This window comes from Rhinatrema bivittatum, chromosome 10, assembly GCF_901001135.1.
Source record: "Rhinatrema bivittatum chromosome 10, aRhiBiv1.1, whole genome shotgun sequence".
NCBI lineage: Eukaryota > Metazoa > Chordata > Amphibia > Gymnophiona > Rhinatrematidae > Rhinatrema > Rhinatrema bivittatum.
The window spans coordinates 118,367,868-118,389,812 of record NC_042624.1 but is presented as its reverse complement, the minus strand read 5'-3'; the positions used below and the strand labels follow the sequence as shown (position 1 = coordinate 118,389,812).

Below are 21,945 nucleotides of genomic sequence, written 5' to 3'. Positions count from 1 at the left end.
TCTGATACAAGAAACCTAGGTGTCATACTTGACAACCAACTCACCTTCAAACCATTTATCAAATCCATCCTTAGCAGCTGCTACTTTAAATTACAAACCCTCAAAAAACTCAAACCCCTCCTCTACTTCTCGGACTTCCGTACAGTACTCCAATCTATAATCTTCTCAAAAATTGATTACTGTAACGCACTCCTACTGGGACTCCCTGCTACCTACATCAAACCTCTACAACTCCTTCAAAACGCTACCGCACGCATCCTCACCAATGCCAAAAAGAAAGACCATATCACTCCCACCCTCTTTAACCTCCACTGGCTTCCTATCCACTCACGAATTCTATACAAAACCCTCACCCTCATCCACAAAAGTATAATTAATGAACACTACAACTGGCTAAACCCACCCTTCACCCTTCGTACCTCCACAAGATCCACCCGCTCCTCCCTCCGTGGAACCCTTATCCCTCCCTCCACAAAATCCTCCAGACTCATCTCCACCACGAACAGGGCCCTCTCCCTCGCAGGCCCTTCCCTCTGGAATTCCATGCCTCTTGACCTACGCATTGAAACCTCCACACCCACCTTCAAAAAGAAACTCAAAACCTGGCTCTTCCTCCAAGCTTACCCCCAATCGTCTTCTTTACCTACTAACACCTTAACCCTACCACCTTCCCGTACTAACACCCCCTCCAATGGACCTACTCCCACACCCTCTAAGGACTTACAAACCCCACACCTAACCTCTAGCACATAATATGACACATAGCTCTACCGTTCCCATCTTCTCACCTCAATTTCTTATTTACTACATGCTTATACAGTTTTGTATATAACCTATGTATATGTCAATAATATAACCTATGTCAATTTGCCAATGTATATAGATGTCAATAATATAACCTATGTATACGTCAATAATCTCTCGACCCCTGTACATATTACTCCTCTTGTACCTGTACATATTACTCCTTTTGTACCTGTTTTCACCCACCCACCCTCCCCCCCGCCTCGACCACCCCTACCCCTCTTTCCACAAGTTTGCTAGTTTTTGCTCTGTTTTCTGAGCTATGTTAAACACTGTTCCTTGTAAAGGCTTTGCCTATATATCCATTGTTGTAAGTTATCTGTAAACCGGCACGATGTGCAAACGGTTGCCGGTATATAAAATTAAATAAATAAAATAATAATAAATAAAATAAATAATGTATCAACCTGCAATATACGACACAAGGCAGGCTGGTTAGTCTATAAGGTGCCACCCGCCTCGGTTCATATTTGCTACATCAGACTAACTTGGCTATCCCCTCAGAATATCTGCACTATAAGAGTTACTGTAAAACTTAAGATCTTTAGGTTGCCTTAATGTAGTTGTCCATCTGACATTTGCTCAGTCACTTTTCACATTCTGCACAGAGAAAACACAAAGCTCGTGCCATGTTTTCTCTGTAGCATGCGCCATTCCCATCAGCTCATATTAAGATGCGCTACCATAATGGTTGATGAAATACTACAAACTAGACCCAGCTGACTATTAAATTTCACCACTGCTTCACACACTATTTCTCTTAAGAGAATTTTACCTCCTTTTTTCACCACGAATGTCCACATGTCCCTCCAGTTGAGAGAGAAGGCGATCTGACTACCCAGACTCTTCAGGAGGTTTTTTGCAGCGTCCTTAAGATGAAAGGAGCCCTCATCCTGGAAAGAAAATAATACTGTATTACAGGCTGTGCTTCCATCTGTTGACGAGTCCTGTTTTTATTCTATTGTTTTTAACCAGTTTGCTTTATAAGTTCTACCCAAACACAGCATGCCCAGGGCACAAGGAGTCACTCACTGGGCCAAGGACTGGAGAAAAATCCAGCTCTCATACTAGCAAGGGCCACCTCCCTCTGACCCTGGAGCTCAATCAATCATCACAAGCGTCATAGGCCATGTCAGGCAGGAGATCTCAGCTCAGTTGGCAGCTCCATAGCTGAGCCAAACCACCAGCTTTGATTATTGCTATACATTACTATACAAAAGCACAGGGTAGTGAATTTGGGGGTCAAAGTGATTTTGCAGTACCTGGTTTCCCCGATGATGAACAAGTACATTAACAAGAGCATTACTGCCACAGCTCTGGGGATAAATGGTAAGACCACCTCTTGTCATAATAAACCTTTGGGGTGGGGAGGAGAGGGAGGGCAGAGAGCAACCTGCACATTTGAGCCAGACTGCATCCTGTCACCCCATGCTAGTTCCAACAGATGCAGGGGTGACTTTTATAGGAAGTGGAAATATCTATGTAGACAAGGAGGCCTTTCGCCAGGAAATAAAATGAACTGTGTTATCAAATCTGTAAAGTATGATTTTGTTCTTGCTCAGCAGAGTTAAGCGAATCCAATTAGCCTTTGCTCAGGGGAGTTTCTATATATTGCATGCTGACAGAGACAACAAGGTGAGAGCCTTATTTTCTAAAAGCCTGTGCTTGTGCAGACTGTAAGCGCAGAGCACCCTCTCTCAACTTCAGTTCACTGCAGATCCATGGGATGCGCCATTGCATGGACACTGCAGAATGTTGGCAAACAGCTCTAGGCTATGTTAAATGTCACCATCACAGAAAATAAGATATAAATAAAATGTACTGTTTCTGAGGCACAGCAAGAATAATCAATGTGGATGTTAGACCAGCAAAAAAAAAAAAAAGAAAGTTTGCTGCATTTTAGCTCCGATTCTTCCCACAATCCCCTGATCTGCATGCTCCAGTCTATTATAGTGTACAGGGGCATATTAAGGATAATCGCTGCTCCCTGCAACACTACTGATCATTTGTATGTACATCATCTTTGTTGCAGAATGCCTCTTAATGCAGTCAGGACTGAAGTTAGTGCTTCCATACCAAAATGAGCAGCCTCCGAAACAGGCTTCTGAAAAACCACTTGCCTCAGAGCAGGATTGGAGGAATCCCAGAGGCACTGGTGTAGACTTCACCCTGACTGCGGTGGTAGGGCCATGAGGAGGATAATGAGAGGGCTGCATAGAAGCTGAGGAGGGAAGGAGAGAAGTGAGAGGGCTACAAGACTGGGGGGGAGTGCAGCAGAGGAGCGAGAGTGCACACACTGCAGGGCAGGGATTGAGCGGCAGGTCTGGCGAATGCTTTTCTTTTCCTGGGGAGTAATTCCTGGATGCAGTTTTTAATTCTTGCTCTGAAGGCTGTGAATTGACCCGCACTAATATAGGTGGGCATCAATTCATCCAGGAAATTTAATGGTTGCATACTTAGCCTCCTTACTGTCCTCCCTTTTCCATTACTTTTCTTCATTTACAGTCCTGGATCTCTATCTTTAAAGTCTCATCCCTTCTCATGAAGAACACTCCTATCCTAAAGCAAAAGTACTAGAACACAATATTTAGAGATAATTGGCAGTTAACTTCATTTTTGTATTGATTTTAATTTTGTTTCTCAGATTCATATTTTGCATATATTTAGTCACCCACAGAAGAAAACCAGAGGTCCCCAGAGTCCAGTGCGGCCTTACACGGACATGAAAAGCATGAACAGCTGAAGTGTGTTATTAAAGAAAAATTTGAAAATGAGGGCCAGGGATGGTCAACATTAAAAGGTGAATATTTTGAATGCCAATTATAAGAATGCACTTGGAAACCCAAGAAAAATCATAGAAGTGCTTTTTTGTTAAATTTCACCTGTACATTCTCTTTCTTTACCCCTAGATTGAGTGGATCCCCTGACCCCCCCCCCTACTCACTCAACTCCATGTACTTTTGGGATCAAGTAGGGATGTGCAGAGGAACACTTTTTTATTTTGGTTGGTTCATTCGTTTTGTACTGCATCTCCATTTGGTTCATTAGTTTAAAAGTTTTATTTGTTCATTTCTTTACCATTAAAGTCAATGGGGGAAGCACTGCAGCCTATTTGGGCTCCAAAATTGGTGTTTTCCCATCAATTCTAATGAAATTTGTGGGAAGACATCATCAGAAGGGGGAAAGAACTCCATGGAACCTAGACTGCAGGAAAGTGGCACTGAAAGTGGCATGAATAGCCTAAAACACTGCAAAGGGGTACCAGCAGTAGCAGGAGTTCTCCAAGGTACTGTCAAAAGAGCAAAGAAGCATCTAGTGTGGGAAGAACACTCAAGGTTTCAAAAGAGGGTACTAACAACAGTAGGGATCTAGCATAGTAAAGAGTGGTCACCTCAGAGTCGTGCACGCAGTTGTAGCACTCTCAGCTATCATGTCCTCTCCCACTTCAATTTGAAAAAAAAATAAAGCCACATTGCCCTCAAAGAACCATCTCTCCTGAGAGTCCATACCTAAAATAGCTGGCAAGAGACATCATCTCCTCACCCCACCCAGCAAAGGATACAGAAATAGAAATGTCTGTGACATGATATCTCACAGAACCCATCGAGGGCATGGACACAGATGCACTGGCATGCTGGCCACACAAGTTCACAGTCTGGCAAGACCTAGCCATGGTTGTTGAGCACTATCCTTCTTGCCCACTAACCAGTGTCCCCAGTGAACGTGTCTTCTCAATGGCAGGAGACATCGTGAACCCTCATCACTCAAGGCTGGCACCAGAGTTGATGGAAAAGCTGGTCTTTTTGAAAATCAATCTACTTTTAATTGGGTTTCCAGAATTTCCATGTGAGTGGGAAGATGACAAAGTGTTTGGATGGCCAAGCTACCATGTTGCCTAACTGCCATGCCTCAGATGTTAGAGATATTATTGCTCCTCTGCCTATGATGTACCTACCCCCATTCACAACAGTCATTGTATGTCACACAGACACTTAGTGTATATTGTCACTGTTGTTATTGTTCAAAATGTAAACCGAATTGATCAGTAATTCTGTTACTGGAAAATCGGTATAGAAAAGTTCTAAATAAATAAATAAATAAATAAATATGTGCCTTGTGCACTAGTACTGACTTCACACACACAAAAACTTCACACTAACAAAAATAAATAAATAAATAAATAAATAAAAAGATTGGCAGCCTGGTTAGACTCATTTCTTCTGTCCAAGTATGCACTGCTAACTTCACTGGTGTCTAGACAGAGACAAACAAAGCACTAGTGCTGCTGCAACTGCACTTTTCACACTGACTCCAACCCTGACTCTCCACCAGTAAAAAGAAAAATCAAAATCCACAGTAGTGCACTGCCTTTCTTCCTGGCACAGTAACTGAGACCACTGCAGCACAGAGAAGACTGAAGCAGCCCTTTCCCAATGTTAAATCCAAAAGTTACGTTTTTTTTTAAACTGACAACTTCTACTAGCAAGCCCTTTTCTGCCAAGAGCTAGAGAGGAAATACAGATTGCTTCTTGCACATGTTCAGACTTTACAGTGGGAGGTCATTAGCATCACTTGATCCAGAGAGCAGATACAGGCTTAAAAAGATGCTGCACTGTGATTTGCCTTCTGGCTAGTTTCCTAGCCAACTTGCCCTGTCTCGGCTCTGACAAGACAGTGAGGTTATACAAACAACAGTTGGTTACTAAGTTACCTACACCTGATTATTTACTTAAGAGAGGAGCAATAGACTTCAATGGACCATATAAATGAAAAGCAACCAAACAAAGAAGAATATGTTTTTCAGAAATCCTGCTGCACCACCATCTGCTACCATTCTACCATCTGCTGGAGGCAGAATACTGGATTTCCTCTGTGCTGCATCACTTTTGAGTAGAGACAATGATGTTACAGAGAAAAACAACAGTGTGCTCTGCCTTCATCTGCTAGTAGGGGGACATAACCCACCTGTGTGGACTGTATGAATGTAGAAGGATGAAACGTAAAGGAAAATTGGTTCTTACCTGCTGCGTTTTGTTCCTGGAATACCACAGATCAGTTCAGACCACTGGGTTTTGCATCCTTACCAGCAGATGGAGACAGAAGAAAACCTTTACTAAGCCCAGTCCCTCAGTTTGACCTGAACCCATCACCACATACAATAACAGGGGATAGGTAAAGCCCTCAAACTAGGCCCACTGTTCAACATGGAGTCTGAATCAAACTAACTTACTTTGTCAAACGAACTAAGATATCTAACACCCTTGGGAGCAATTTCACATTTTTTTTTTTTAATCTCAGACTACAAGTGCTTTACACTCTACCATCTACTGGAGAGACAGAAATATTGAGGGTCTGCAGGTGGCATATTACCGAAGTATCACAAGCTCAGTAAAGTGTTGTTGTTCTTTGTCTCCATCTGCTGGTAGGAATGTAAAACCCAGGGGTCTGGACGGATATGGGTATGAATGGAAATTGTCTTTTTAAATTCTTTCCCAGGGCTTTCCTTGCCTTTTAAGGGAATTACCACCAGAAGGAAACACTGTTCCAATGAATATTAAACAAACACATAATATGATGCTTGAGAAGGACTATGAGGCCCATATAATCTGCCCAATTTCATTCTTGCTGTAATGCCATATACCCCAGTGGATCAGCAGTCTTCCCCTTGTTTCTTCACACCTAAGCATGACATTATGGCTCATGTTTAATCAATAGATGTAATGATGTGTAAAAGAAGGGTACCACACCCTCAGCTCACCTTTACAGTAAAGATCAGAACACGACCCCGGGCCACCATGTTGAGGAAGAGAACCATGGCTTCATCCTCATGTGGAGAGTAGGTATCAAAAACCCTCTTTGCCATTACATGACCCTAGATTAAAAAAAAAAAAAAAAAAAAAGTACAATACATACAGTACATATTTTCTTCTATTTTATCTTTGGTTTGTATTATAACTACAGAAACACTGACGACAAAGCAGTTTCTGCAAGCTAAACATATCTCTGCACATATTTTCAGGTTAGCCCGTTTTTTCTTTAAACTTACAATGCATTAGAATTCCACTAGGGATTAACTTTTTTAGCATGCAAGAAAATATGCAGTTAGGTTCAGCGCACATCTTTTACTCGTGTCTTATTACATCAGAGCCACAGAGTACAGAGCTAGCACAATGTGACACAGTGGGTCTCTGCTAATCAAGATGACAAACTATTGCCAATGCCCTTCAACATCGTGGGTCAACCTTGAGGACTAGCAAAATTTGTGGGTACAAGAAAAAACACACTGTATTGCAAACACTAATTATGGGCCAGCAAAAGAGGAGCAAGGGAGGACCCCATACAGATGTGCAAAGCAACTAAGTAACTGTGCTATCAACATGCATATTAGACTTGACAACTGTTTCAAAAGCTCAAATTTTAAGTAAAAGTTTACAAGGAGTTACTAATATGTATCTTATATGCAAGTTTGCATTCCTTAAATAAATGCCACCAAAGAACAAGTAATTGTGAAATGATTATGTCACTAGCCAATCAACAAGAGATCGATACAGTGATGTCAGAGGATATGGGAATATATAATCTTACCACCATGTACGGAAGCTTAAAAAACAATATGCAAATATGTAAAAAACCAAACTCCTCTCTGCTCTGCTACCTTGCCTTTCTTTCTGTAAATATTTGCTGAAACTGACAAATCCCTAATAGTTAAGAAAAAATAATTATTCTAAGATGATTGAGGGACAGGGCCATGTAGACAGAACTACAGATTCTGGCATTCTTAGATAGGAACCTACAACCAAAAGGCAGGATTCTTTATACGTAACTGCATTTTTATATACTGAGTTTCTGAAAGAAGCAGCGAGAAAGCATACCGTTGCCTGGTTTAGCACTATGACATGGATTCCTCGCCCCTGTTCCTGAACCTCATCCTCCAAGACCTGCAAAAATAAAAAAATATTAAAAAAAAAAATATCGGTTCACATGCTATGCCATGAGAGGCAACAATGGTACCTGAATGCCACACACCAGTCAAGTTTTCAAGATATCCACAATAAATATGCATGAGATTTATTTGCATGTACGTGCAAATACATCCCCTATATATTCTGTGTGGATATCTTGAAAACTTGACCGACTTTCGGCACCCAAGGATTGGAGTTGCTTACTCCTGTTATACAGTTCTGAAAACCTTTTTATTTGTAATATACACTGAAGAGCATCGACCAGGTACACAGTACTGTAAATGAGAAAGTCCTAAGACACAAAGTTTATGATCTCAGTCAGAACATGTGGAAGCCACAGAGGCAGTGTAACCATGACCAGGAATGGAAAATTGCCGGGCATAGATCCAAGATGGTGGATTTGCGGCAACTATACTCTCCACAGTCCTGCATTCATGGAGTATTTTTTTCCTATCTAATCTATGGCAAAGCTTTCAACTCCTGGTCCAATGGAAGCATATGTGACTTGTACATGTTTCACAGCAATTTCTTCTAAGGCACAGTCCTTGGAAGTCCCAGTAAGAAAAGGCTTTCCACTGGATATTGGCTTTTTGTAAACCTGTCGTGCCTTGGGTTGGATCCATTGAGATAGATTTGCATGCACTGCCTCCATTGTATGCAAATACATCTTATGTATATTCATTGAGGATATCCTGAAAACCTGGTCTGTTTGTGGCTCTTGAGGCCTGGAGTTGACCACCCCTGAGCTATCCTGTCGCCTATGGTTGATGCTGAGGCAGCAGAGGCTAAGTTTAGAAAAGCAGATGCCAGCAAGCATGGCTTGCCGCAGGACCTGGAGAAATCCCCATGAGCCCTGGAGTTTGAAGTTATGAGTGGCAATAGAAAAGGGACCTAGGGCGTGGCAGCAGACTTGAAGGAGGATGGAAGACTTAGTGCAGTGATGCTGCCTTCAGAGTCCATGGCTGCTAAGGAGGGTCAGACTTAAATTGCTATCTACAATAATGCTGGTGAGACCTAACGTTTTCAACTTTGAAGGCATTTGGGAGAAAAATGTTGCAGTGGAAAATTCTCTCTAGTCAGTTCTGGAGGCTGTAGCTCAAAAAAGAAAGATTGGCTAAAGGCAGTCCAGAGAAGGCAACCAAAATGGTGTGGGGTCCACACCAATACATATGAGATGAGACTTCAGGACCTGAACATGTATACCCTAGAATAGCGATTCTCAACCAGTGTGTCACCAAGCACCAGCAGGTGTGTCATGTGCTACACTGTGTCTCCTGCTGGTCAGCTGCTCTTCTCTCCCTTCCCTCCAACAAGCAAGAGGCAGACATTCCTCCTCTGCTGCCGTTGCCACCCGGGCTTATCAGCACGTTCATGCCCCAACAGGAACTTCAGCAGTCTTAGTGGACATGGAAAACGAAGTGATGTGCAGTATGGCACATGGGAAGAAGAAAGGACCATTCTGTATTGAAAAGTGGCGGCAGCTTTGGCCCCGAGCAACAGTGCGGGTCTGGAGAAAATTCAGAAGTAGCCAGCGATCTGCAAAGGAGACAGTAGTGTTAGCCCCTGCAGCTGATGCGATTCTTCCTTCTTGGGCTGCGGGAGCTGGAGGAGGCAGATAAAGTAGCTACCATTTGTGCTCCAGAGGTGGGGGGAAGGAGAGAAATAGAGAACGTGGAGAGTGAGTGTATGTGTGATTGAGAATGTATATGTGTAACTGTGACAGAGATTGTGTGTAAGCGAGAGCATGTATGTGATTGAGAACATGTGTGTAATAAGAGAGAGAGCACGTGTATGTGTCAGAGAGACTGGTCTGGGAAGTGACTGTGTGTAAGAGAGACTAGTCAGGGAGGTGACTGGTGTATGTGAGAGCATGGAAGTGAGAAGCCTATGTATATAAGAGAGCATGGGAGAAAGGTGTGTGTGTGTGTGTGAGTGCATGGGAATGAGAAGCCTGTGTGTATGCATGAAAGAGTGGTCAGGGAGGTGACACGTGTGAGTGAGAGAGAAAGACTGGTCAGGGAGGTGACTGGTGTGTGTAAGAGAGACTAGTCAGGGAGGTGACTGGTGTATGTGAGAGCATGGAAGTGAGAAGCCTATGTATATAAGAGAGCATGGGAGAAAGGTGTGTGTGTGTGTGTGTGTGTGTGAGTGCATGGGAATGAGAAGCCTGTGTGTATGCATGAAAGAGTGGTCAGGGAGGTGACACGTGTGAGTGAGAGAGAAAGACTGGTGTGTGTGTAAGAGAGACTAGTCAGGGAGGTGACTGGTGTGTAAGACTAGTCAGGGAGGTGACTGGTGTGTAAGACTAGTCAGGGAGGTGACTGGTGTGTGTGTAAGAGAGACTAGTCAGGGAGGTGACTGGTGTGTAAGACTAGTCAGGGAGGTGACTGGTGTGTGTAAGATAGACTAGGCGCCCTGAAGTGCACCATTGTGTGTCCAACTAGGCGCCCTTAGAGCGCACAACTGAGCACCCAGGTAAGCGTCCCTATGCACCCAACTGAGCATCCAGTTAGGCGAACAACTAGAGACGCATAGCCAGGTGTATAAACGAGAACAGACATACCTGCCTTATGTGCAGAGATAAAGCATGCGAGTGCCGCCGTGGCCTACCACGCAGCAAAACAATCTAAGCCTTAGAGCAGGGCCTAGCCCAGAAGGCTGCTCAATCCGCCAGGCTGCCTGAGTCCCCCAAGCTCCCCCAGAGGCAGAAATAGATGTTGGATTGTTGCGCAAAGCATGGAGACCAGAGGGGCGAGGAATCCCTAAATCAACTCACCCTCTTTTTATTTTTATATTTTTTAAATTATTCTTTACCTGAGCTCAGCCCATCCTAACTGAGTATAGAGTCAGTCTCCAGCTGTGGGGGAAGAGGGCATATACCTTCACCACGCTCAGCTACCTGTACCCGCTTGCCTTTCAGCTGTAAAAAAAAAAAAAAAACCCCCAACAAAAAACAGCTAAGTCCACGCCAGTAAAAACCAGCTACCGGACCAAGGCCCTCATCTTTGGGAAGGATACAAAGAAATCACCTCAGGAACTCGACTGAGGGAGGGACCATAAGGGATCAACACAGGAGAATGAGGCAATAAGCTTCCTCCTCCTTTTCTCCTTCTCTAAAAAACTTTCACTGCAATCCCCAGTAAGGAGATGCATGTCCACCATCTGCTGGAGACGGAGAATACTGGCAGGTTGATGTCAGTGCAGAGGTATATATACTGTGACGTCAGCTTTGCTCTGTGTCTCCATCTGCTGGTAGACGTGCATAACTCACTGATCGTAGATCCGCTTATCCAATGCTAAGAAATAGTAAATAAGCCAAAAAAAAACCCCAAAACCAGGCACTGGGTGGGGTTGGGGTTTCTCCCTGGCTAGCACCCAAGCTCTTAGAAAAAATGTTTCCATCCCTGACCTGGACGCTAAGTTTTATATCACTAGACTACAAGCTATGGAAAATGTCAAGGTGTAGATGTGCTGTGCAGGTCATGGTTACATCACGGTACGGAAAAGCTCTCTCATGGCCTATACTCTGCAATATATTCCTTTCAGACTACAGACTACCTCTACAAAGAGAACAAATACCCAGTGTGCAAACTGGAGCTTCATGCCCAATAGTGAAGAATGACCTACTGATTACAGTAGCGAATTACATGCCAAGAAAGTTTATAAATCCGATTCTGCAGCCAATTTTCTGTAATCTTGGGCACTCAACTTATCTCCCTGTTGTTAGGTTTACTCAACTGTAAGAAGGTAATAAAAACATTGTTCTTTATCTTTATTCACCTTGAAGCTTTTGTATACATTAAGCACCATTGGCAGCCAGATTTTCCATCTCAGAGTAGTTTCTTATTTATTTTGGATTTAGTGCATGCCTTTTCGTCAATAGCTCAAGGCGAATTACTTTCCGTAACACTAATTTCTTGACCCAGAGGGTTTACAATCTGCGCACATTCAAAAGACATTTATCCACAGACTTCAAATGCACGAGAAGGAGCATATTTTGCTTGTCTGTCAGCCAAATATATAGGACCATCCTCCTGGAGAGCTTTAAAGACCTTGACTCGAATTCTTTGAGCAACTGGCAGCCAGTATAGTTGTTTCAATACTGGTGTGACATGCTCTCTTACTGGACAGGACACCACTAAAAGTGTAGCAGCGAGCTGCGATATCTGTAAGGCCCACAGCATATACTTTGGTATTCCTATATAAAGTGAATTGCAGTAATCTACGGTAGTCATAATAAACATCTGATCAATTGTTCTAAAATTCTTGACCGAAATAGAAATTTCAGAGATAGCATTTTAAGTTTGAAAAAAGCAGATTTTTAACATGACGCCCAATTGAGGCTTCAGGCACAAAGTTGGATCGACTAAGAAACCAAAATCTCCAACAACATTAGTGAAGGCAAGAGGCACCCCGTCATCTCTGCTGTGAAGGAATTGGATGCTCACTAATCCAAAAAGCTCCAGACTTTTTGAGATTTAAATACAGATTATCTTCAATGTATTATCGCCCATTCTTAAAGACTCCTGGCTGGTTTACAAAAACAGTGAACATAAAATACAGAGTAAACATACAACATAAAATTCAATAAATACAACTATAAATAAAAAAATTAAATGCAACAATTTAAATTACACTGGCAAATTATCTGGGTAAAGTTCTCCAGCCCAGTGTGATGTGTTTACCTCACAGAAAGTGTTTTAGCCAGAATCCAATCTGAACATATGGTTTTCATGTATTTAACAGTTACAACAATATATTATATTATCCTGAGATCCATTTTAAATAAGAGTATTTTTTTGTCTGTTCACTTTTGTAAAATTGCTTTTGATATAATTTTGTGCAGAACATTTCTTTATAATTGCTCAAGCAAAAAAATGTAATAAAATGTACAGACCATGTACTATATTGCTTCTCAACTATACATATTTCCCATTTTTACTCCTCAATATGAACCGTCCAGGAAATTTATATCTTCGACTCCAGTTAGTGAAGTGGATTAAGCCATAGTTATTGTATTTTCTGTGTTTTTAGGATTGATTTATTATGTATTGAGTTTTATTGATGCACTATGATGTATTATTTATGTAATATTATAATGAATTATTGATGTATTTGATTGGAAAAATTACTTACCCGATAATTTTGTTTTCCTTAGTGTAGACAGATGGACTCAGCATTCCGCCCATGGCTGCCCCAGAAAACGAGAACCTCTGATAACAAACCTCGAGACTAAACTAATATGGGAAAACCATGGCCTACCCCTAGTGCAAGACACCCACAGTTTTGTCTGCTGTCGGCATTGAGTGAGTGCACTGGCGGTCTCCAGTTTGAAAACCAGTTGAACCAGTTAGAGTTTAATCAAGTTAATCAAGCTACTTAAGCAAGCATATATCCACAATGGCTTTTCGAGGAGAATACTGAAGAGCTAAGCTTCCTGCACGGGTATATGTAGAATGACGCCAGCTTTTAAAAGTGCCTTCCCTCTTTGGGCCAACGAAGGAAATGCAGGTGGCACATAAGGTTAAGTGCAGCGTCAGTAAAACTCTGTCTCCCTCTGCTGGCAGGGAGGCAGAACACAGGAGTGTGGGCTGATCTGGATACGTACAGGGAACTCCTGCTGCCAGACTGACTAAGGGAACAAAGTCACCTGGGACCGACCGATGCTTGACCCTTTGGTGTGGGAACTCGCACCCCAAGTAGTCAGTTCCTGGAAGGGGGAAGAATCAGGTCCTACCAAGACCATCAGCCATATGCTCCATTGGAAACCTGGTCCTAAAGCCTTCCCGAGAGCAGCCTACTTCTAGCTGCAGTACCAGTCCACATGTCTGCACCATCTGCTGAAGACAGAGAAATACTGAAGAACTGAAGGTAGCATCAGGTCCTATAAGGGGAGTGAAGTCAGCTTTGAGCTTTTTTCCTCTCTCTCCATCTGCTGACAAAGACGATACCACTCACTTGTCTGGACTGGTCTGGCATTGACCATAAAGGGTAATTTTAGCACTAGGAATAAAGTGGCAGGTACTTTTTACCTTCAGACATAAGAACATAAGGAATTGCCATGCTGGGTCAGACCAAGGGTCCATCAAGCCCAGCATCCTGCTTCCAAAATTTTCAAAGTGGACTTCTGCTTTCAAAATTTGCAGGTTTACCAGGTACGCGCGTTGTCAAGCACACAAAATTACATCTGAGCAGGCCTATCCCCACCCCAGGATGCCTCGACTCGGGTTTCATACATTCTTTTGTGGACATAGAACTCTGGCTGATTTTCAAAGAAGATATTTATGCGCATAAACTGGGTTTTATGCTTGTAAATCCTTTTGAAAGTCAACTACTATAAGACAAAGGAGCTAGCACAGGGCAAACCTTGTAGTTCTCTCCTGCACTCTTGGAGAAAGAAACTTGCTTTGCAAGACTCCACCTATAAAAAGTTGTTACTTCTGTTTACTCAGAATTTAAATAAGACTTTACACTTGGTAGGAATTTTCAAGCACTGATCCTACTATGAAATAAATACTAAGCAGGGGCACATAACTATGCAAAATACATCTAAGAGGGAGAAGGAATAGGCGCTACACTAGCGCTAGAGACTACCTAAAGTTAGGGACTAGGAAGGATGTTTTCTTGCTATTGTCACAGTAAAGACGATCAAAATCTCATAAGTTTTTGGTTTCTTGTGGTGATGTTTTTGTTTATATCTCGTTTTCCCTCATCAACTCTCTTACATGCCTGGACCTTCAGTGCTTGGTTTGCTTCTCCAATTATACAAGCTGCGTTTTAAGGCATTTTTCCCCATGCCTTTTACACTTTGCTTCTAAACAGAAGGATGAAAGTGAACTGATGATCACTCACTTGCACTCTTAACGAAGCATGACTGAACAGCACAGCATGCCATGACCAACACCCACCGTTGTGCCATCCACAGCAACGTAGACCTTCGATCGACTAGAGTAGACTTCCACATCCAAGACCTTCCTTCCGCTGGCACGTCGGGGGGGTTCCATGTTCTGTACCACCTCATCTACCAACAGATTAATCTGGTAAGTATATAACAGTGCACACAAACACCATTCTTTCTGTTCTAACGTGTCTAAAACAGAAAATTACAAAGTACCCCCTGCATTCTTTCCACAAGACTGCTCCTTTTGCTGGAATTCAATTATAAAGGTGATCCCACATGATTTTAAGATATTGGCCAATAAACGTTTTCCAAGACTAAGATAAAATATTCAAATATCTAAGAGGTGCAATTATTCAAGAAGGCAGCAAAAGAGATGAGATATCAAATGTTTCCCTTTAAACAATACATTTTGGCCTTCTCTGTTTACCATCTGTGGCCTAAATATTAAACACTATAGTGCTGACAAACACAACCAGATCCAGGATATTTGGCAGCCAGCCAGTTTGTTTTCGGGCAAAACGAACTTTAAAATCAGTAGGATTAAGTTGCGTGGAAGGTAAGATTGTATCAGCCATGAAGATATTGCAGTTCTGATTTTTCTGTTTCTCAGAAGGTTTGTTGTGCTAAAGCAAACATACACCGAAATTTTCCCATCTGAAGATTGTTTATTGATTTGGCAAGCAGGTCCACTGGACCACTTCATTGTGCAGTTTCTTGAGCTAGATGGGGAGGCCATGGTACATGACAGCTGTATTGAATTAGATGAGTTGCTTAGCCCTGATATTTTTCTACAGACATCCTCCAGAACCGATCTGCCTGACAGAAGGAAAGCTGTTGCCCCCGATGAGGTACTCTGCACCCCTGACCCTGTATAGCTTAGTATATCTGCTAATGGTTCAGAGAATGAAAAGGAGCCAGCCAAGGAGACTCAGCTTCTTGGTGTACATCCTCTCCTCTCCTCTGGTTTCTGAAAGCCAAGTCTTTTATTAAACTCATCTAAGAAGGAGTTTGGAGAGCAGTAATGGATATTAAGCAGGTTGTGGCTTTAAATCTAAGTTCAATGAAAAGAGGGATGACAATTTGGAAGATGAAAGCGCCTGTCTCGGGATACTTCCATTGAGCTTTTGGAAAATGAAGAATACAAAATTCTAAACTTTATCATCACCGGTAATTATTTAAGAAAGACAATTTGAAACAAAGTTGTGAAATCTCAAGCTGTTAATGTAGATCTGATAAAGGATAATGCTGTCTTAACAAGGAGAATATGGAAAATACAATGATATATAGGAACTTAATAACAGTGAACTTTTTCCAGTTTAAAAATCCTTCTGGGTCTGAACTAATTAAAAAATATTTGATTAAATATTTGCAAACCCTAAAGGATGGGCTATCACCAATATCTAAGGGTTTTTAACAGCCTATAATGCCTACAAATTTCAATAAAATTATCTGAGGCTCTACCAACTAGAAAAATTTAAAATTTAGCTCACAAGTTAGTGACTTTATTGGAAACTATTTGAATACTCTTGTTACCTTTGTTCCTAAAGTATGATAAAAATTAGCTTATAAGTTACTTCTTTGAACTTGATAAAGTCTTTTTTAGTTTTAGTCACATTATACCAGACATTTCTAAGCAGACAGATGAAAATTTATCAACTCACCAAGACAGAAATATCTTAAATGGGGGAGCAGAACTGTCATTAAAAAAGCCATCTAAATATAGTCAGGCATAAAAATTCAAATTATTTGTTTTGATCTCCTAATTACCCTATTACATACAGAAACAATGAAGCAAAAATCTCCAAGATTATCATCTTCTAGTGAATCTGCAGTTTGGAATGATTAGTCTACTGAAAGTCTGAAAACAGTTTAGCATTTTTTGCTTTTAAGCTGCGGTAAGCCTTCTACGGGTTTTTGCACATGGTATCATGCGTGTTTTTCTCTACATTAATCTTACAGGGGTAATAACGAGTTTGGCATGAAGAAAACACACACATAAACCCGGGCAAAAAGCCACGGCATGTTTAGAGCGAGTCCATGCAAATGACATGCAAAGGAGGCAATTAACTATTCCCAGGCAATGCAGAGAGCTACGCTGGCAGGGAGAAAGGTTAGTGCGGGTATTTTAGCACCTGGATCAGGGAAGGAGTTAAGTTTAAGCGCGAGTCTGAAATACATACACCATGCCAACTCTGCTGCATATACCTCAGAGTAATAAGCTATGCCAACTGTATAGCTCTGATGGCATATTTGCCTTTACTCACCCCGACGACATATAAGGAACGAATGGGCACTTTAGCGTGTGGAAGACGTTCTATCTGATCTCAAAAGAACCCAAAAAGCGATGCTATCTTTGGGGTGGAGTTTTATTTCTAATCATCACACCACACATATTTCATTTTTGGTCGTCTTTGATCACTTGCTTGTGTTCTAGGTTTGAAATGAACTCTGTAACCGTTCTATTGACACCTATAATTTAGTGCCTGTTTTTCCTGTGGCTTGCGCAGATATTGGCACGTGTATTAGGTATTCTGCGGGGGTTTTTGCGATTATCTCATTTGCATGCTGTCCCCTTATTACATCCCAGGAAGCACCTGCTTTTGCCGCACATGCTAAAATAAAATGCATGTTGAAAAATAGCATCAATTTCACCGCGAACCTTATTACATCAGCCCCGTTGTGATTGATTTGGTTTTGTGCTATAGGGTTTTGCTATTTATTGGTTACTTCATTTTAAGTGCTTAGGTATCTTGTTTCCTTTCCATTTCTTGCCTTTTCCTTCAGCATTATGGATGTGCCATACACTGAAGGAAATAGTTACATGACTTTCTTAACTAGTTTTGAATTTTGTATAGCAATTTGCTTCCTATAATTGGTGTTTTCTGTAGATCACCTGATGGTGATGTCATTCGGCAGCACTGAATGGACTCATCTCTCCAAGCTAGTGGAGCTTTGAGCTTTTACTAAGCATGTGCAGAGTTCCCGCGCACGTGTTGTCTTGCAAGTCCTCAGTCCATACCTCTCCAAGGAAGTGGATGGGTATTCCATGGCTAATTCATCCTATCTACAGAAAATGCTGTTTACAGTAAGCAGGCATCCATAAACAGGCTGAATCAACCATTAGGGTTGCAGCGGAGCGTTTAGTTAGTCAGCAACGTGGCCCTCGTTGAGAGTGGACTACAGCAAGACTAGACTTTGTAAAACTGCTTGTCCAAATTTACTGTCAGTCTATGAGAGGATATCAAGACAGTCGTGGAACATAAAGGTATGAACAGAAGACCAAGTTGCAGGTCTGCAGCTACGTTTGATAGGTACTTCTCAAAGCTGCACAATGGAAGCAGCCATGGCTTTCACAGATTCTGATCTGCAGTCCTGCCAATGATGATGCCCTCTGCCAGCCGGAGAAACAAGATACCCTTGGCAATCACTACGCCTGGGTCAGTTGGGTTTGTATGAGATGAGCAACTGGGAAGTTTTACAATGTAGCTGAGTTTGTTTTTTGTAATATGCTAAGGCCCTTTTGTAGTCCAGACTAAGCAGGGATTTTTCGCGTGGCACCTAGGATAGGTAACACAATGGATTGAATGATATGAAAAGTAGAGATGACCTTTTGAAGAAAATTTGAGTTAGACCAAGAACCACTCTTTTGTGAAAGAATTACATGTTCAGAGGACAGTGGACGACAGTTTGGAATTCACCAACTCTTCTAGCTGAAGTCACTGCAACTAGGAACACCACTTTTCATGTCAAGTATTTTAGAAAAGCTGACTCCAATACTTCAAAAGGAGGCTTTAATAGTTGTGAAAGGATTACATTCAGCTCCCATGGAACAGGTGGCTTTTGTACTGGAGGTTTAACATATCATGAAGCAAAATATCAGAGATCAATTTGCTATCTCCTTGAGTATGTTAAGTTGCTATAGTGCTGACATGCACCTCTACGGATGGGCAAACTAGACAAGCCATATGGTCTCTTTCTGCCATCTATCAGGAATGGCGGGCCTCAAAATTGCAGCCCCTGGAACTCAGGGCATGGACACAAAATTGGCTGATTCTCGGAACATCAAAGTAGCAATCATCTAGTTGACTTGGCGAGGGATGGCCAGGCCCCTAGAAATTTTCAAGTGGACCAGCAGAGGGTGTTCTACCAGACTGAGGGCTTGATATAAGGCACTAATACTCCCTCAGGAGTACTGAGAGCAGAAGATTTTGCTAGTGGTGGAAGAGGATCAGGGAGTATTGCTTGCTGGATAATTTTGGGACTTAGTCTGAGTGAGAGGTAAAAATGTAGGGTGAATTAAGTTTAATTAAAAAAAAGCTAGGAAAAAGTAAGTAGCTTCTTTTAGTTTCTTTCCCTTCCAACCACCCACCCATCCCAGGCCCATGCTCTGATTCATAGACTCTTATCCCATAAGACTTAAGTAAATCCACAGTTCTTACATTAAACTTTCAAAAGGGAGACTTTGATAAAATGAGGAAAATAGGAAAAAAAAACTGAAACGTGCAGCTACAACAATTAAGAGGTTACATCAGGCAAGGCCACTGTTTAAAAGTACTTATCTTGAAAACCCAATCCAGATACATTCCATGCAATAAAAGGGTAGAAGGAAAGCCAAATGACCACCGGCATAGTTAAAAATTAGGTAAGAGAGGCTATTTTAGCCAAAACAACTTCTTTCAAAATTGGAAACCGGATCCATCTGAAGAAAATAGGAAAAAGCATAAGGAGTGGCATGTTATATGTAAAATACTGATAAGGCAGACAAAAGGAAAATCTGAAAAGAAGATGGCCACACAGGCAAAATATCATAGCTTTTTAAAATATATCCAAAGCAGAAAGCCTGTGAGGGAGTCAGCTGGACCATTAGATGATCAAAGGGCCTAAAGGGGCACTTTGAGGAGATAAGGTCCTCTCGGAAAAACTAAATGAATTGTTTGCTTCAGAGTTTACTGAAGAGGATGTTGGGAAGACAGCTGTGCCGGAAACAGTATTCAATGGTGGTGATTCAGAAGAACTGAAATAAAGTACAGTGAAGCTGGAAGATAAAATAGGCCAAACTAAATTGACAAACTAAAGAGTAGCAAATCACCAGGACTAGATGGTATACACCCCAGAGTTCTGAAAAACCTCAAAAATGAAACTGCAGATCTATTACTAGTAATATGCAACCTATCATTAAAATCATCCATTGTACTGGAAACTGGAGGGGGGGGGGGGCCAATGTAACCCCAATCTTTAAAAAGGGCTCCGGGATGATCTGGGAAACTACAGACTAGTGAGTCTAACTTTAGTGCCAGAAAAAATCATGGAAACTATTTTAAAGAACAGAACCTATAGAAAGACAAGGTTTAATGGGACACAGCCAGCATGGATTTACACAAGGGAAGTCTTGCCTTGCCAATCTGCTACATTTTATTTGAAGCGGGGGTGCTGGATGGACTTCACAGGAAAATTAGAGTTTGTTCCTGCTGCAGGACATTTTATTTTCACAGTGTAGCAGTGTGAAGCCTTTGCAGATACCCAACATTGCTCCTTACAGAAAGCTATCCTTTTTTCCCCCCACCAGATTTCAGGATATTTCTGTGGAAAATGAAAACTCCCAATTCCAGTGATCTTCAGTATTTTTTTTTTTTTTTTGAGGGACCACTTTGGTACAAAAAATAAAATAAAAACCCTTCAATTTAAGAGCCAGGATCATCAAGAGGCAAAATGCCTGGCACCCTGCCCTTTCTAATGATCTGCCTAGCTCGGATGGGAGTGAGGAGAGTCCTCTCCAATGATGCAGCTGGCTCACAGCAACTTGTTTAAACTTTCATGGAAGTCTGTTCCCTCCCCCCCCCTCACAGCCCATCTCCACCCCACTCTCTCCCCTCCAACAAAACTATCACACCACCCCCAATTCAGTGTCTCTCCCAATCCCATCCCAGCCAGTTTCAGCCCCCACGTCCTCCAAGCCAGCTCCCCTTTAAGTTTGCTAATTCTTATGTTCTCCGGGAGCTTACCGCTGGTGCCCGCTCCCGGACAGCTGTTCTGTTTTCTTCTGGCACGGCACGGCTCTCGTTGCATTTGAACCACATAGCGACCAATCTTCCGTGCTGCTCTCGTGCAAGAATAGTGCGGGAGTTCAGGCACCATGCAAACTCAAACTCACTGCCAGACACACGGAAGAAAACAGAAGAGCTGTTCTGGAGGCAGCATGAATGTGTGTATTGGGAGAAGGGATTCTTCATTGGGGATTTCTACCATTCTTACTAATATTCCTAAACTGCAGTATCAGTTACACTTGGCACTGCAATTCTTCCCTGTGGCTGGTAAACAAGCATTAGGGATAGAAAGTTATTCCCTCCATTTTTCTTCACCTTCCAGTATTAGTGCTCAAAAGGAATCTACCCTTTAACCAACCACAAGACCATGAGTTGTCTGCAACTCCCAATTCTCTTGGGACTGAAAGCATCACACCAGAGTGCTACCATAACAGAAATGCGATGCTTAATCATGTACTCGTGCATTGTACTGCTACCACAGATCTACAGCACTACTTACAAAACCTCTTCTTACAGACAGCGTGAGGAGAGCAACCAGCAAGAGCCGAGGCAAGCAGGAGATCACGTTCTCTTATTGTCTGCAGTGGCAGATTTACACCCCCAGCTGCCTTTGTGCTTATGGTCAGCCACTTGTTCGCCCCCATCCTATCCCTTTCAGCTGATGTAACATTTCTGGATGGAGTAACATGCACGGAGCGGTAGTTACTACTCTTAACAGAAAGCATGGGAAAACCTGCAGGGAGCAGCAGGCACCACCATCTTTAACAGAAGACATGGTGGTGACCTGCACAGAGTGGCAATTACTACCCTAAACAACTTGCTGGGAAGACTGGATGGACCATTTTGGTCTTTATCTGCTGTCATTTACTATGTAAAACAAACAACTCACACAGCAGGGTGACTGCCCATAGACATCTGCCTACTCTGTCTATTGGTAAATCTACCCCCATCCTCCCAAGACACTCACCATAATCTTGCACGGACTCCTCCTCACTCGCTGCTCTTCTTGTGTCCAGGATCAGCTTGATGTTTACAATCACCGTCACAAGGAGGAAGAGAACAGCCCTGTCTGCAAAGAGAGTCAGATAAATAATCTGGATTTATACAATTCCTTCCATTCAAAGAGAATCTCACCATGCTCTACAATTCAGTACTTCAGCAACGTATACGAGTGTTACTTCTGGGGAGTGCAGCCTTGCACTAAAGCTTACACAGGGGGGAAAAACTCACAACT

General features: G+C 42.2%; 1 protein-coding gene across 3 annotated transcripts in view; it reads right to left on the bottom strand.

The window, feature by feature from the left end:
- Positions 1 to 21,945, bottom strand: part of POMGNT1 (protein O-linked mannose N-acetylglucosaminyltransferase 1 (beta 1,2-)) — a 77,181-nt gene that overhangs the window by 47,554 nt on the left and 7,682 nt on the right. For 2 of the 3 annotated variants that reach the window (XM_029617509.1, XM_029617510.1), the window contains exons 2-6: positions 21,679 to 21,780; positions 14,675 to 14,787; positions 7,677 to 7,742; positions 6,563 to 6,676; positions 1,580 to 1,697 (exon numbers count right to left, since the gene is read on the bottom strand). In XM_029617509.1, coding sequence (XP_029473369.1) covers positions 1,580 to 1,697; positions 6,563 to 6,676; positions 7,677 to 7,742; positions 14,675 to 14,770 — 394 coding nt within the window. In that variant the 5' untranslated portion in view covers positions 14,771 to 14,787; positions 21,679 to 21,780. Of the gene's footprint in view, positions 1 to 1,579; positions 1,698 to 6,562; positions 6,677 to 7,676; positions 7,743 to 14,618; positions 14,788 to 21,678; positions 21,781 to 21,945 lie in introns of those variants that run through there. The other variant, XM_029617511.1, reaches the window with a different exon arrangement.